The following is a 17,520-nucleotide window of genomic DNA, read 5'->3' as shown; positions in this document are numbered from 1 at the left end:
CTCATCCTTGCCACATGGGAAGGAGGCTACAACTTGCAGTGCCAGAACCTCCACAGCGCCGGGGAGGCTGACCTCCGGGTGAGATGCAGCAGCAGCTCAGCTCCCAGCATCCGCAGCAGTCCTTCCCTCTGCGTCCTCGGTGCAACGCTTCTGTGCTCACAGCAGTTATAAGGATGTTACTGATGACATCTGTAACATGAGAGTTTTAATCAAGTTGCCTAACACCTGGTAGCAAACAAGAAGCGTTATCTTTCTGATTTGATATAGACCCATCCTTGCTGTAGAATGCATGACGGAGTATTTTGAAAGGCCATGTATCAAGATCTGGGTTCAAAACAGCATTGCCTATTAAAACAGAGAATATGGATCATTTAAGAAATTGGGAGAAAAATCAACCGTCTAAGATGTAACACTTGTTGGGCTCTAGCTGGAAACTGATTTAAACCCAATTCTAAACTTTGGAAAACTGCAGTGACATTGTGCTGGCTTGGCATATCTCTAGTTTCAACCCTTATTTCTGCATTACAGAGATTCCATGTATTAACTGTCTGTCATTCCCCACTTCAGGCTTGCTTTCCAGATAAAGTTAGAGCTCAAAGACAGAAAGATTGGTTAACTTATATCATTTCCCCCAATCCACCAAATTTGTCTGTGTTTTGGCAAGGAAAGAGTCAGTTAAATACCTTTTCCCCATCAACAAGATATTTCCCCCTTTCTGTTTTAACTAACTGTCTTTAACTGTCCTGGGACATACCCTGAGCACTGATAAAGTGTCTCAACTCTAGAGGAAGATCTAGTCTATGGTGTTGAGTGTCAAAGTTCAATTATTTAAAAAGAAGCAGCTGCCAGCAAAATCTGTTCAGTACCAAGAAGGTATTAAGTGGTCACACCATTGAAAAAAACAACCCACACAAAAACCCCACACAACTGTATCTTTGATGAAAAAAATAGAACAATTAGAAAACCCTCAAAGTTTGTATTTCTTAAATTATATTTAGATAATTATATATTTACACAATCACATAAAAATAATGCAGTTTTTCTAAACTGCCTTATTCAAAAGGGAAATAAAATTGAAGCAAGAGCTTGTGCTCCTCCTTCAAAAGGCTATTAATGCCTTTTGGGAAGTTGCATGCCTAGGGACTGATGAGGTACAGCAATATTTAAGCCCTTTTATGGACAGATATTGATCTCCTGCTCCTTTGTTCTTGCTTGTACAGGTAGCCAAGGTGCTGTGGTGGTATTATTTTTCCAAAGTAATTGAATTCACGGACACTATCTTCTTTGTACTGAGAAAGAAGAGCAGCCAGATCACCTTCCTTCACGTGTATCACCATGCCACTATGTTTAACATTTGGTGGTGTGTTCTGAACTGGATACCTTGTGGGCAAAGTAAGTCTGTGTTCGCTTCATCACCTGGGGTATAAGTCACCTGTTGCTGGTGGAGAATCACATCACCATGCAAAGCAAGTATATCATTGGCAGCATCATTAACATTCATAGCCTTTCAGAACTGCTGAACACCTGCAGACCACAGTAAAATTAAAAGCATAGTTAAAAATTCAGGCCAAAAATATCTGAGTGTTAGGCCCCAGATTTTCCACTTAGCTGCCACAACCTCTCATATTTACTTCTCTTCGAACCACTTTTAGACAGCATAACACTGCTGAGTGGTATGCAAGACCGATCACATGCAAGACCTACTCCAAAAGCAGATGTAGGAAGAAATCATGACCCTGGTAAAGTCAGTGTCAGTCACGACAAAGTCAATAGTATTTTTACAAGTTTGACTCCTGTATATATCAATCTGACATTCTGCTTTAGCAAGATACTTTACTTACATAATCACTAATTAAAATACCAGTTTGAGTTTATTTTGTTTTAAATGAGAATACATCTCATTCAAGTAGCAGAACTACTGGACAGCCAGAACTGATCGATATGGTCTTATGTTTCATATTGAAATAGCAGAAGTAGCACCATCCTTTGCCTTATTATATTTTGGGTTCGATATATTTTGCAACAGTGATCTCTAAATGTCTTGGCTCTTAGAAGGATACAGTAATTGCCATCATCTCCCCTCTTGAGGTGGAAAGATGTATGGTACCACAGGCTGGTCACTTGGCATTTGTACACTAAATCCAAAGAGCAGAGAACTACTTCAGGTGTCTCACAACATGCACACTTTTCCAGGGCTTCAGACAGCCAGAGGCTTCCTATGGGATTGTTATGAGAGTTGAGAAGACAATCAGTTTTCCTACTTTGAGCTATTAAAGGGAGTCACCTCAGTCCCCTGTAATATTTTGTAAAGCAACTTGTTGCAGGTGTTTTTCAGAACAAAGAGCAGAATTCGCATTTGTTGGCACTTATTATGGACAGCACAAAATCAAAGTAAATTGCTGTTATGGATAGAAGCAGCAATCAAGGATTTCATCGCAATCACGAGCTATTTCTAACAGAGGTGTAAACAAACTAGTAGGGATTTGTGCTTTCTATTTTGTCTGAACATATTCCCCATACTTTGCACTAGCTTTGCACTATGGTAATTAACAGAGTGGAAAAATTGGTAGCTAAGAAATTAATCAATAATTATTAAGTAATTAATCCGTTGAAAAATCAAAACAATTGGTGAGACCATCTTGTGGTTGTCAAGCACTGCCATCAAACACATGAGCATATAGCCATACAGTAGAAAGAGTAGTGCTGCTACTTCTCAATAGTCTATAAGGTACAGAGGGTAATTCATTTGGTCTAGAATTAGGAGTTACTAAGTGTAGCTCATTAGTGTGGCAAGGTATTATCAGGGGTGAAATTCTGGAAATCTGCATTTAGCAGAAGAGCCACTGGAAAAAAAAAAAAAAAAAAAAAAAAGAGAGAGCAGTGTTCAAACACAGCCACGCAAGGCTAGTTTAATTCAGAGTAAAGCCCTTACTACTGCATCAGGGAGCAGGAGAGCATGTGCCTCCCAGGGCCCTAAGCTGTGATACCAGCAGCACAGTCACCCACAGCGGTGTCTAAAGCCTGCAGCGATAATGGAGAGACTCACGCAAATAGCATTTGGGAGGGGAACAAAAGCAATGACCTGTAAACTACAGAATAGAAAAGTGGAACAAACAAAAAATACAGGATGAAAATACAAATATTCAGCATGAGAAAACCCCCCTAATAAGGATCACTCAGTTTGTCAGTTGTCCCTAAAACAGCATCTCTTCACTTCAAGAATGTCTTTAGCTAAGGATATGCACAAAGGGAAGACTTACCATGTGCAAGACGCATCACTAGCAATATCTTCTCTCACGTTTTAGCAGTTGGTATATAAAAATGTTTTCCTTGATGGATTTTTATAGGTTTCTTTGGACCCACTTTGAATAGCTTTATCCATGTGCTTATGTATTCTTATTATGGACTGTCAGTCATCCCTTCTATGCGCAAGTATCTCTGGTGGAAGAAATACCTCACTCAGGCACAATTGGTATGTATTTATTTTACTCTCAATTTAATGACCAGAAATCCTTCAAAATGCCAGAGAGGGCAAAATGATTGATAGATAACATTGTCATTTGCAGAATTAAGCCAGTTAGAATTCAAATATAATAAAGCTATCATACAGAATAAGTCACTAGTGCAGCCCCACGTAACTTAATAGAGGAAACAACGCTCAGAAATATTTTATACAACACGGTAGAAACTCTAGAGTCCATAAAATTCCATTATTTTTGATCTTTTGCATAGAAAATGGACACCACTTAATCACAGCAAATAGACTGATTAAAAAGTTATAAAAACTGACAGAGCCAGCTCCAGCTGGCTCCAAGATGGACCCACTCCTGCCCAAAGCTGAGCCCATCAGCAAATCTGAGGGCACCTCTGTGATATCGTATTTAATGAAGGGTAAAAAATGCTGCAGAACAGCTGAGAGAAAGGAGTGAGAAAATGTGAGAGAAACAGCCCTGCAGACACCCAGGTCAGAGCAGAAGGAGAGGAGGAGGGGCAGAGATTCCCTTGCAGCCCGTGGGGAAGACTATGGCGAGGCAGGCTGTCCCCCCACAGCCCATGGAAGACCACAGTGGGGCAGATATCCACCTGCAGCCCGTCAAGGACCCCACACTGCAGCAAGTGGACATGCCCTGAAGGAAGCTACAGCCCATGGAGGACCCCACACAGAAACAGGCTCCTGGCAGGACCCACGCAGGAGCAGATTTGCTGGCAGGACCTGCTGAGGACCCACACTGGAGCAGTCTGTTCCCGAAGGACTGCACCCCATAGAAAGGGCCCACACTGGAGCAGTTCAAGAACTGCAGCCCATGGGAAGGATCCATGCTGGAGAAGTTCATGCAGGACTGTTTCCCATGGAAGGGACCCCATGCTGGAGCAGAGAAAAAGCATGAGGAGGAAGGAGCAGCAGAGCCAAAGCAACATGGACTGACTGCAAACCCCATTCCCCATCCCCCTGCACTACTCAGGGGAGAAAGTAGAAAAGTCAGAAGTGAAGTTGAGCCTGGGAATAAACAGGGGCATAGCAGAAGGTAGTTTTAGTTTTGTTTTATTTCTCACTATGCTTCTCTGTTATTAATTGGCAAGAAGTTAAATTAATCTTCCTGAAGTCAAGTCTGGTTTGCCTGTAACGGTAATTAGTAAGTTTTACCAATTACCCTCCCTGCCCTTATCTCAACCCATGAGTTTTTTCATCTCATTTTCTCCCCCTACTCTACTGAAGAGAGGAATTAAGAGAGCAGCTGGGTGGGCACCTGGCAGCCAACCAAGCTTAACCCAGCACACCATGGTACAACTACAAAATGCAAAATTATGTAAACCAACTCTTCGACAAGACAGAAGTTGTCTGACTTCTAAAACTCTACTCCAGCAGTTGCTGTACACAAAGAGCTGAGCCACATCAAAACCTTCTATCAACAAGATACGAGGCTTGATATGAAATTAAGTTCCTTTCACTTTTTTTATCTTAGGGCCTGTTAATATTATTTGGGAGTTCAGATGTTTGCAGTAAGCTTAAAAATACCTGTGTAGAAATGTGTTTAGCAAATGCTGCTTCTCTGAGCTGAGACCATCCCTGCAGTTGAAAGAAGCTGCCCTGTTTGTAATGCACCCCAGTACACTGGATTGAGGGCATGCTCATTTTTGCTTCATTTGTCCCCATCTTAACTCTGTTAATGCAACTGCCAGCTTACCTGAACTTCTCCTCAGACCTAGGATTTCCATTTTCTGTTCAGACTTCTAAAGCTATTGCCTGGAGTCTTCAGAGTTTTCTCGAGTTTCTGCCTAGTAACAGAGCCAACACTCCCTGGCATGACACGGTCTGGAAGATAGAATCACCCCTAATTAAAAAAAAAAAAAAAAAAAAGCTTTCGTTTTGCCACCTAGGCCTATAAACTCAAATTTTTAGAAATCTCTGACCCCTTAGGGTTTTTTAAATTTCATAATAGCTCCATTAACTTAACCCTCACAGTACATTCACAGGTTCAGAAAGGATAGTTTTCAAGAGTGCTCAAAGAGCAGGACTAGGTGACATTGTTATATCTGATATAGCTAGCATCGACCCTTTCTCAGCAAATACTCATGCATGATCTTTCCTCCACAGATTCAGTTTCTGCTCACTATTGTGCATACACTTAGTGCAGCTGTGAAGCCATGTGGATTCCCATTTGGCTGCCTCATGTTCCAGTCCTCCTACATGGCCACACTGGTCATTCTCTTCATAAACTTCTACATTAAGGTAAGCAGTCTTCCAAGAGCTCTCTGACAAGAGGGGCTGGGGGGATAATTTTTTCAATAGCAGTCTTGATGAACTCACATGTAGAATAAGCATCAGTACTTAAAATACATTTGTATTAAAATATATATGTCAATTAAGAATGATAGATACAGTAATGTCTGCAAGAGGCAGTTATTCAGTAATGATGACCTCCCCTTGCAGCTCAGCTCTTCTGCACTTGCACAGCAAGTCAGGTACCACATTCAGAACTTATGAAGTCTGAATTTGCTCTGTTGGGCAACTTTTTGAGTCTTCCTCCCTCCTTGGAAAAAGGAAACAAGCAGCTCTGTCTTTGCATTTTTTATTTCAGCCTTTTTTAGTAAGGAGAGCTTCAGCCTGCCTGCATACATAGGGCTTTAGTGAAAAAGGCTTAAAGTCTCTTTTGACATCAAGAAGTATTAGAGTAATACTAGTAAGGTAATATCACCCACGGCAGTGAAAATAATACAGTTCCCTTAACGCAGTCTGAAACAAATATACACATCTGCATCAACAGCCACCAGACAGCTTCATTTTACAGTTAACCATAAGCAGTGTTTGGGGGGCACTAAATAAATCCAAGTATTTACTTTGGATTTTGCTTTTATAGACATACCGGAAAGCACCTTCAAGAACAGCTATAAAGGAAACTCCTATCACACCAGAAATCAAGAATGGTTTCCATAAGGACTACTTTGCTGCTGCCAATGGATTCCTGAACAATAAGAAAGCACAATAAGTATAGTATTTCCTGTGATTTTTTTCTAAAAAAAAAAAAAAAAAAGAAGAAAAAAGACGGAATTACAAGCTTTAGCTTAAAACCTATTTGATTACATTTATCAGTTCTTTGTACCAGACACTTATTAATGTACTGCTATTTAGGTTTTAACCAAACGAGTAGAATTACTTGTCCTGTCGAAGATCACCATCGGAACAAAGGCGGCCAAGATCTTTCTCATATGAAAAAGCAAACCTTTCTGATCTCTAATGCTGACGACATAAAAACGCCTTATAAAACACTTGATAGATAAACCCATCAATGCCTTCAACAGGTTAGGACTCTGTTCAGACTAACGCAGTGAGCATGTTCTGTGCATGCAAGAGGTCTTGAGGCAAGGCTTCACAGTGCACCCAACACTTTCAGCTAAACTGTGGCCAAGGTCGGGAAAAGGAAAAGGGGGGGAGGAATTGAGAATCACACCTTTTCCAACACCATACCCCTCTGCTTCTTCCCAGCCGTTCCCCAAAGCACGCTCCCTCCCATAGACACCAGTGATATTTAGAATACATGGTATCACATGATGATACGGGGTTTTGAGCTCTAGTCAGAGCAAAACAAGTCACTTTGGATGTGCTAAATTAATAGGAGTTCTGAGTAAATAGATTTTGAAAGAGATAAGAGCTCAACAACTTAATTAAGATAAATCCTTTGAGTGTAAATGTGCACAAAGTTAATCCTATACAACCACTGCTAATTTGAAGCAAACTGACATGCCACATACTAATAGACTGGAAGACACAGAAAGTCTTAAAAGTGAATTCAGCAACGAGCAAAGCACATTATATAGGAATTTCTGTGCTAGGTGAGCCTTATTCAGACTGGTCTCTGACTGGAGAAACAGATGGGACTGAGGCACAATCCTCTGTAGGGAAAGCAAGGAGATATTTGCTGTCTGCAGCTGTAATGGTGCGTCTCTCAATAGCCAGTCACTATCTTCTCTGCTTCAGTTAGCTGCATTTACCTCCCATTTAAATGGTTAGAAAGGAAGAATACCCAAGGTTAGCTTTGGGGATCTGCCCTCGCCCTTTTCTCATTTAGCACCTTTCAAAATCTCTACTAAAAAGTGGACACAGACTTTTTTCTCTCCCTTTTTCACAATTAAATAGTTCTGGTCTCTTCCAGTCCAGCGGGTACAAATTCTCTCAACAAACCCACCTTTTGGAGTCGCCCCAGCCCAGCCAGTGCAGAGGGACCAAGCAGCCAGAGAGGGCCCACGTGGAGAGGAGGCTGTCCCAAATCCTGCTCCTCCAACTGTTCTCCATCTCCCCTCTAGATGATCTGTCATCAGGGGGTCTCGGAGGCTGCAGGTGCAAAGGCAGAAAGGTTTGTCCCAGAGAGCGGGGGGGTGCAGGGCAGCCAGCTTCACCAGCAGCAGCCGGAGAGACCGCAGCCACGAGGGCTCGTGGATAAGAAGGAAAGGGGCTGAGGACGTGGTACAGTACAGGGGAAGAACAGACAGGTTTGTCCAGCAAAAGCAAGAGGAGAAAATGGCGTGGAGAAGGGTGTTTCAAGCCAGAGTTCAGTCCGAATTTGTGCTTGAAAGTCCCATTGGATCCCATCTGTCTCCAGCCAGTTCCAGCTCTGTCACAATGTGGACAAAACTTTCTGCTCCAGCAGAAAACCGGAATCCCCAAAATGCTGCAGCACAAACAGTACATTTGAGCAGCCTGGCTGCTAAACTGCATCACCATGAACTGGGCAACCAAAATAACTGCAATATTCAAACACTTTTACACCACCACCACAGACATGCATCTAACTGGTGTGTATTCACATTTGCTCCCGCTTCATGAAGCTGGCCACAGTGAAAGGCAGTGTTTTGCTCTATTTAACATTCAATAAGGAGGGAAGGCAGCAACCGAAAAAAACCCCAAACCCAAACCACCCTCAGTCACAAAGCCTGGATGCTCTGTGCATATATTAGTTCTCAGTGGCCCTTCCAGAACATTGCTTTGCAGATCTTTCTGGTTGATACTGTAAAACTCACAAGTTATAAGAAATTAGTGGGTTTGACTGAGGGTGTTGCACATGGTCCTAAGGAAGAGCTTCAGAGCTCTGCAGACATCAGATTGATACTGGAAACCAGGGTAAAGGCAGAGGGAATCGGAAGAGCTGACAAGATATCACACAAGACAACTAGCTGAACCATGTATCTGAGGCAGGCAACAAAATGGTTGCTTGGCCCAGTGTGGATTTTAGGCCGAGTGGAGTCCATAACCTTTTGACGGCAAAGCATGCATTTGACTATCAAGGTGGACAGCGTCAGCGTGCTAAATGTTAAAGTTTAGTACAGCAACCAAACCCACAGATACTGTCTTTTGTTTTGTTGAAACCTCATTCAAAAGAAAAAGAAATAAAAAGAAATAAATAAATGCCTTACTTGAAACTCAAAGGGCTGGGGAAAAAAAAAAAAAAAAGAAGAAAAAAAAAAAGGAAAAAAACCAAGACAGTCTCACCTTGCAGATCCAACCAGGAAGGCTGGAATCAGGTATGTTTAAAATTCTTCAGATCTGTCTTAACATCTTCAAAATGCTGCAACTTTGAAGAAAGAGAAGCATTGACTTTTTAAACTGATTTTCCTTGTAATACATAACACTGTAAATAAACAAATTTTACTATCAGGCTGTCTCCACTCCTCTTTAAGGCATCAAATTGCTGGGAACTGGTTATTTGAAGCTACTTTTGTTCTCAGACTTTTTCAGAAAGTTGTTAGGGCATTCAGCTCAGACTGACAAACAACCTCCATAACTTTACATACCACCTTCACTGGTGTTGACGTAAAGCTCCCCTGTGGTTTTTGTACAACTGTTGGCTGTACTCTGTCCTCCTCATTGACTGGGCAGGTGGTATTTCTGCATATCATGCTCATATACATGCACAAACTAATTAGGTTGATAGGTAACGGTTTTCTACAGCACGGAAACACAGCATGTTTACGCTTCCTACTTAAGATACGTTTCTCTGGTAGACTGAACATGCCTATCCCTTCTAGCCAGTCCTGCTTCTTAACGGTGGTTCTACAGGCAAAACAGGCTCCCACCCTTAGCTCCTCTGGATTTTAGTTCAGACACATGAAGTAGATGTGAATACCTCATACTGAACTTGCTTTTTCCACCAGAGAAAAAGCACCTTCAGCCCAAACTTCAGTCCAAACAGATTTGTTAAAATTATCCTGGCCCTGGTGCCTCCCTGTTCCCAGGCTCTCTTGCCTTGCAGACTTTGGCTGGTGAGATTGTTTTGATTCATCTATTATAAATGGGTAAAAAGAGCGGTTTCAGCTCTGATAGAGAAAAATTTCCAAATATTGCACAGGAAAACAACCATTGCATCCCACTCACTAGTTCAAGCAAGTTTGACTCCCAGTTTTTATTCATTTAATTTAATGCATTCTATGGTGCCCCACGCACAATACCAAAAACACCTCTAGGTTTTGCTGTACATGACAGCATGAGGGCACAGTGAAGCATAACTGGAGCATCACAGTTGAGACATGGTGGAGATACAACTTACCAAACATCAGCTCTCCACCCAAACTTTCCTACCTGGGGGAAGAGAGCCTGGTTTACCTGTTCTTTGCCAAGATGTGGAATCCTGTCAGTCAGTGCAGACTTCCTTACTGGCAGTGCAGCTTCTTGTGCTTGCTGTTTCTGCTATATAAAAGCTTAAAAAAATCTCATTTGGGAGCTCTACCTGACAAAAATAAGCAGATAAATCAGCAGCCAACACAGCCTAGAAAGCAGCATGTGAATTTCTAGTGACTCCTGTGAAGACTTTGCATCTATGAGAGGCTTTTAATTGACACATATTTCCTGGAAAAAGGCAAAACCTAGGCTTGAATGATTATTTCAAACCAACAAAAAAGGGGAGTATGGTCCAGTTCAGCAGCTGAATTTCAGTTAGGGCAGTAAAAGGAAGCACTGAGATTATCCTCAATGTATGCAAAAATTTTAAGATTTTATCCTCATAAAGCAATCAAAAAAAATTTTGAGTTTGAGAAAACGCTTAACTATTTCTGAAAGATTCATTTCATTTCTGTTCGGAGCACTTTCAGTAAAATTATATGAATGGGATGAAGGACTAGGATCTCAACACCATAAAATGGAGGCAGGTGTTCCTTTTCTCTTTCCACCCAACCTACCAGGTTGCATTTACAGCCCTTGCTCAAGAATATGGAAAACAGACATTTAGTGCCCTGCGCTGGCCGAGACGACGAGAACCCACAGCTCCCCATTTCCAGGACAATCTTTTGGGGCTTACATTATTTGAGCCAGAAGAAGATTAAAGTGCTCTGTGGAAATGCAAATGGAGTTGTTTAACAGCTGTACCTGGGTAGCTTATAGACTAGTAGTTAGCCACTGTCCTGAAAGATGGGAGGTATGGGGTTTAGTTTGTTTCACTGGAGAATGAAAATCAGGTTTCTCTATGTGCCACATGAGTGAGCTAATCACTTGGACTGCAAGAAAAATAAAAGCATCATACAGCATCCTTCCCCTTCCTGAAGAGATTCCCACTGAAAAAGCATTTGTGGATTGAGCTGTTCAACCTCAACTTGCCAATAGTTTCCTGTCCATTAAAAGCAGAAACCACATGCAAAGGAATCCTTGACACCCAGCTCCAGCCACAAAGGGAAACCTGGAAAGCGTTAAGATACTGAAATGGAAAATGTTACAGCAGAGATGCTCCGTGGCTACCATGCTCACTCACAAATGGGCGGCGAGTCCATTGTTTTTACAGTGGTTGAACTGCAAGAGAAGCAATCTCAGACTTAGCTACAGCAGTTCTGTGTGCTGCTGTAAAGCCCTGTACTGGGTGTTACCATGCAAAGATGGTATCTAGCACCATGGGCAGAAAAAAGTTGGTATTACTCTTGGAAAGAGACAAGACCTGTAACAGCTGATGGTGGCAAAGAGCATCCCATCTAAACACGTAGGCTGAGTAGGGATTCTGGCAACGACATGTTCACAGCACACTTCAATCCACATTCACGGAAAGCAGAAGTCTCTCTGCATATGATTTCTTTGCAAGGACTGCCAGTCCTTAAATAGTTGTGTGGTTTTTTTCTCCTCCCATACACATTCTCTCTTCTTGTGCTATGTTTAGAAGCAGTTTCTGCATCCTATCAGCTGAAAATGAAGTTTGTCAGGCATGTTTTCACTCGGTAGCATGTTTAGACCACTCCAAGGGAATGGGAGAGGAGGAAGCACCTCATCCAGCCCAACAGGCAAAATCACAACCGCATGACTGCTTGCATTCACTAAGGAAAATCTGTTGTATGGAAAAAAGAAAGAAGCCATTATCATGTTTTACCAAGCCCATCTTCTGGCAATACTCCAAACGTGAGGGTAGTACCAATCACCTTTCTAATGTGCTTCCAGGGCATTGCCTTTCCTCTGAAAGGACACAACAAGAGCTTTATGTTGCCAGCAGCTCCTCTGTCCTACAGAGCACCTGCGCCTAGGATCAGTGCTCATACCCATAGCAAGCCTGAAGACTCTGATAAATGAGTCCCTTGGTGAGGTGTCAGCCTCGGCCAAGCAGAGATCATGAACTGATAAAAGGACCAGATACTGCAGCTTTAAGCTTCCTTCAGCCACAAGTATCCACAGCACAAAACACAAGTCCAGCAGCACTTAGTACCCTTGTAAATGAAAGCTGAAGCAGCCAAATATGCACCAGGACAAGATTTTAAAAATATTTCACAGTAAACGAATCAGAAGACAGACACTCATCAGAGATTATCTCTGCCACTGTAGTGGGATCCAAGGTACAATTGTTCCTTCAGGTGAGGCAGCCTGATACCTAGCAGTTTTGTAAAGACTGCGACATCAGAAGCTGAGGCACAAGGATAGCTCCACAGTCTCACACCTAACTAGTTAGCACTACACAAGGAGTCACGATTGTTAAGAACAAGGGCTATTTCACCAACAAGGTACCGGAGTTTGGGGGAGCTACGTTTAACTAACACTCCCACCTCCGGTCCATTCGCAGTTTCTAAACTTAGGTACGGTGCCCATTGAAATGCCATACACGTGGCACCTCTTCTGACTTAATTTTAAACTGGACCAAACTACCAAGCCAATTAGCATTTTTTTTCTATCACACAGCACTGTAGCTAGTAACTCCTAAACTCTCCACACACAGCTCTGCTACCTGTAAAAACTTGGTTTTTGAACAAAGCTAATCTTGCAATAACTTGTTTGTTCAAAGCTTGTACTTACCCCATCAAGTCATCCTTTGATTCTCAGATTGTTTTCATTTGGGACCTGATGATAGAAAACTGAGAGGAGAGACAACAAAGAAATCAATCTCAAAAATATAATTTCTTTCAGATTGAAAATACAAACACAAGAGGAGACATGCAAACACTTGACCCTGATGTTTTGGGCTCACCAGAGGGTATGTGTGGGAGGACAGGGAAGTAAAGCAGAAGAAAGCTATTCAGTTTGATTCACTGGTTTTGGATGTTAGTAGCTTCCTAAGGAATGAAGAGGAAGGAATGAGCTTTACCAAGGTCCTTCCAGGAACACTAAAATTAAAGGAGAGAAATCAGGCTGCTGCTATGTGCCAAGGCTCAGCTTTACAGGGCTTCTCTCACAGTCTGACTATAAGTAATGCTTCCTCAACTCTTGCTCACAACAAACAAAAACCACCCTGTAATATATGACCAGGAAAGGCTCTGTTGCTGTGTTTGGTTCCAATATACAATAGCTCTCAGCTCTTCCTGGAAACACCTCTGTTTTCTAGTGCACCACTCTTAGAGTCCTACCACTTGCAGAAGTGGGACCTGTCCCAGCACACTCCAGCCCACATCAGCAGCCCTTACTGAGAGCAGGGCAAGTCGACCCCAGGTCAGGGCAAACACAAACACACAGTTCCTCTGGTCATTCTGCCCCTTTCCAGCCATAGAGGACACCCCTTTTTGCTGGCACTGCGCAACTTTTATGTAGCCTTGCCGCTGGGTAACAGTAGCCCTTTAGACCTTGGATGGATCATTGCATTGATACAGAACATGCAGGTAAACAAGCACTTGGCACAGCATCATCCCCTGAAAGAGATATGACAAAGACAGCAGGGGTTATAACAGGGTTTAATATCAAACTGGTTAAGAGCTTAAAATGCTTGAAGCAGTTGTCCTTAACTTGCCCTTTGTATTTCCCATTTCTTTTTCTGGGTACTGATGCATGGTTTTTGCACTTCAGCATCCCCATCATCTTCGTTTTTCTGGCTCAGAAGAACAGGTTGAAAATTGAGCTTTATCTATTTACACTGAAAGGAAGAAAATAAAAGAAAGAGCTAGATAAATAACACTTAAAAGAGCATAAGTGAGCAGCCAAAGGAAACCTGCCAAGGTCAACTACCTACCTTCCAAAAATTAAATGTTAGGGTAACCCAGTTACAGGTTTGTGCTGCCAAAATATCATCTGCAGAAGCCAAATGGACTTACAGCCTTCAGGGGGTTTTAGCTCAAACATGCTGGACTGACCCAACAGTGCAGGAAGCAGTATGAGATGGGCTGTCCAAGATGCTGTCTCCAAACACAATAGCTACTGACTACAGATGGAAAGACCATTAAGAAAACCCAAAACTTCCAGCATGTGCTCCCAGCTCCGGCAGTTCACAAGTTACCAAGCTAGAACTTGCTGAGCTTCTCAGTAAGCAAAGCTTTTTAGATGAAGGGATAGAAAAAGAAGTGCAGGAATAAGAGACATCTAAGCTGTAGGGCATCTGTTTCTGCTCTACCATACTTATCACTAAAAGCAGCTTTTTAGGGTTCAGATTTTTCCAATAAAACAGTTAAAAGCAAGTGTAGATGCATACAATATTATGATAATTTTTAATGAGTAATAGATCCTGATTTCTCCTTTATCCATGCCCTCTGAAGTGCTCAACACCCACCTTCCAGGCTTTGTAGTGACAGGTTACATGGAAATTCAACAGTAAGAGATACAGTGTGCATCAGTCTTGTTTCTGTAAATAATCTAGCAAAGGTACTTCGATAAAAAATGTTCCTAAATTTTTAGTCACAGGAGATGCCAAGAGAGCATTCTGCCAACACACAGGAAAGGTGGGGGAACATAGCAAAACAAGACTTGCTACACATCTACTCCATTGCACTGACAAAGCTTAAATGCTTAGCAGCTCTAATGCAGAGAGCAATGAAGCCATCAAACATCATCTCAGAAATGAAGGATCAACCATTAATTCTCACACTTTGAAAAAAATTCAAGAAAAAAAATAATACTTAAACCAGAGACAGCCATCGCATTTCACCCTATTCCCATTTCAAACCTTCCCTTTGGACAGTAAGCTCCTTGGAGGTGCAGGTGAGCAAGTATAAACCAGCCAAGGCAACATCCACCCCGAAGGCAACGACACGTGCCCCAGGGATGGAGGGTATCAGGGTATTTCTGTGGCTTTGCAGAATTCAGTATAGAAGAGCAGCCACAGTGTGGATCTCTCCTCTCAATTCTTCGGTCTGCTTCACATCAAGCGCCTCAGTAGTCCTGGTTGCATCCATCCTGTTTGGCCAGGTTGTGGAGCATAAAACCATGGGATGTAGGAACTACTAGAAGGCTCACCTTGGTATTTAGGACTGGGAGCAACGTTGCACAAAGCATCCCTTTACATGCCCTAGTGTGAACTCTGGGTTGCAATAACAAGCAACGGGGCAGCTCAAGGCCTTACCACACTCCTAGACCCAGCACCTTGACGTTACTACTCAGGTAGTAAAAGCCCCAAATGTGTTTCTATTTTGGACCTAGTACAGCCAGGCAATAGGAAGGGATGCTCAGATCACTCAGGCTGATATCTTAAAGCTTGTTTTGGCTAATGACACTGCTGGTGCAACCACAGCATACCACCACCACCACACCAGTGGGACATAAAGCATGCCAAAAACTCTGTTAATGGGCTGCAAATCTAAACAGATTTACCAGGCACAAGCAGAGCTGTTCACAGAAGTTACAGATTCACCTCCCAAAAGACACAGCCACTTTGGCTGAGTGCTTTGAGAGACTGGATTCAGATGGCAGCTGGCCAGACACTGAAGAGCAGCAGGAGGATGCAGCGTAGTCAGGTCACCAGGGCCAGCCTTCAGAAATAAATGCAAGGTAATGGATGCGAAATCACAGCTTCAGTCCTCCACATTGTGAACAGGAGAGAGCAGGTGAGTGGACCTGGAGCTTTAGGGCAGGGATTAAAAGGCCTTTTCTTTTAAACCACTCCAGAAGAGAAGAGCCAGCCATCCCTTGACATGGATGAAGATGGAGTCCTGACTCATGCCAACTCCAGTCAGGGATACTTAAGCTAAAGGAATAAGCATAACCTCCAGAAAGTGATTGTGTAATGGCAACCACAGCTTCTCATGGTCGCATTACCCTGTATGATCTTCTCAAGAAGGAACAGTTTCAGCCCCCCAAAGGACATTCAGTGGTGAAACAAACTCTGGCAGAAGTGGGCTTTTGTCACGAAGGTAACATTGCATACAGGGAATGACTCCCTCCACTCCAACCCACACAGCAGTCTGAGATCGGTTTTATAAGATGCATAGAAAGACAGAGCTCGGAAACGTGCCCATGTTCCCACAAATTCAGTAAGATGCACTAGCATATATGAAGTCTGCCACAGCATTAAAGACAGTTTGTGAAGACCAACCATGATTTAGGAAACTCTGTCAAAGAAGATGATGTTGTTAAATAGCATGGTTTAACTGCTACTCACTTTCGAGATACCTTTGATGCTAGTTTATCTAATCCTAACACTGTTCACTGTACTTTAAACTCTCTTAGAAGGCAATAGTCACTGGGTTTAAAAATAATTTCTCCAGCATCACTTGCCATTTTTCTCTGCAATGCTCCAAGTTTCTTGCCCTCCACAGTCTCCAGTTTGCCATCAGGTACCTGGCCAATATCCAGTATATCCCTCTGTGCTTTTTATCTCTGCAATCCAGAATTGAGTGCCTCTGGTTTCAAGCCAGCAGTTCCCACAGTGCTGGATGCACATGAGAAAGGCTACCCCTGACACACCCCATGCAGGGTATACAGGACTCTAGAGTCCCTTCCCACAGGCACGCACAGTGCACCAATTCAAAAGAAATGAGGAGATTGTTATCCTATGCAAACAATATTTTACTTAGAATCAATCATTAAATGCTTTTACATTTGATAAAGGTATAGTAGAATACTCAAAGAAAGGTAATATATGAATCAGTTTGGTGGCTAAATCATGATGTTTAGCTCATTTTCTATTTCTTTGATATTTAATGGACCAATTTTGCAGAAAAACTTGTTATCAACACAGGGGTCAAAACTGGACCACTCAGCAGTGTATATTTTTTTAATCAGAAAAAGGCTCAATATCAATGTGATTTTCCTCCCCTTTTTTTTTTCCTTTCCATTTAAAATAGATTAACATCCTTCACAGGACCATCTTCTCTACACTGCATAAGGTGCTCAAACATTAAAGAGCTCTAATGAATTCAGGGGTTTGCTAGTCAGAAGGAATAATGAACACATTGTTTTCTACTGCCTTCTTCATTGGGTGTTCATACTGCAGGGAAGGAAAAAAGAGATCATTAAAAACATTTCAAAAGTTTATACAAACATTTATATTGCATAAGAACAGAAACTGTAGAGATTCTAGAAGCATATTTAAATTAACCTTTTAATCCTTAAGGACCCACCCTGGAACAAGGTGCTGCAGGATGAGCTGCTCCCATGATACGATTGCTCTTTCCTCAGCCCTGCCTTTCTTTAAAGGTGTCCCTCATGAGGAGCACCTCTGGTAAGGGAAAGGTCTATGTCCCTAAGCAACTTAGTGCTCATAATGGAAACTTTTCCCTATGGAAAGGCTCAGGATTCCAGCTTTAACAGATAAAAGAAACAAGCTTTTGGTTTTCAGCATCTTTTCTAAAATCCCAGGCCAGTCTACTGTAGTGACCACAGGCATGGTTATTCCTTCAACACAGGGAGCTTTCTTCAGCTCTGTGCAG

General features: G+C 42.3%; 2 protein-coding genes across 3 annotated transcripts in view; one reads left to right on the top strand and one right to left on the bottom strand.

Moving 5' to 3' along the window:
* The window catches only part of ELOVL2 (ELOVL fatty acid elongase 2), a 56,302-nt gene extending 47,151 nt beyond the window's left edge, over positions 1-9,151 (top strand). For both annotated transcript variants that reach the window (XM_069809086.1, XM_069809085.1), the window contains exons 4-8: positions 1-78; positions 1,221-1,392; positions 3,348-3,472; positions 5,597-5,731; positions 6,360-9,151. In XM_069809086.1, the coding sequence (XP_069665187.1) occupies positions 1-78; positions 1,221-1,392; positions 3,348-3,472; positions 5,597-5,731; positions 6,360-6,488 (639 nt within the window). In that variant the 3' untranslated portion in view covers positions 6,489-9,151. The remainder of the gene's footprint in view (positions 79-1,220; positions 1,393-3,347; positions 3,473-5,596; positions 5,732-6,359) is intronic.
* The window catches only part of SYCP2L (synaptonemal complex protein 2 like), a 35,495-nt gene continuing 26,660 nt past the window's right edge, over positions 8,686-17,520 (bottom strand). Inside the window, exon 32 of the mRNA XM_069809089.1 lies at positions 8,686-17,078. Coding sequence (XP_069665190.1) covers positions 17,019-17,078 — 60 coding nt within the window. The 3' untranslated portion in view covers positions 8,686-17,018. The remainder of the gene's footprint in view (positions 17,079-17,520) is intronic.

The sequence above is a fragment of the Haliaeetus albicilla genome, chromosome 21 (assembly GCF_947461875.1).
Source record: "Haliaeetus albicilla chromosome 21, bHalAlb1.1, whole genome shotgun sequence".
Classification (NCBI taxonomy): Eukaryota; Metazoa; Chordata; class Aves; order Accipitriformes; family Accipitridae; genus Haliaeetus; species Haliaeetus albicilla.
Note: the sequence above shows the minus strand (reverse complement) of the source record. Positions and strands in the feature narration are given on the sequence as shown.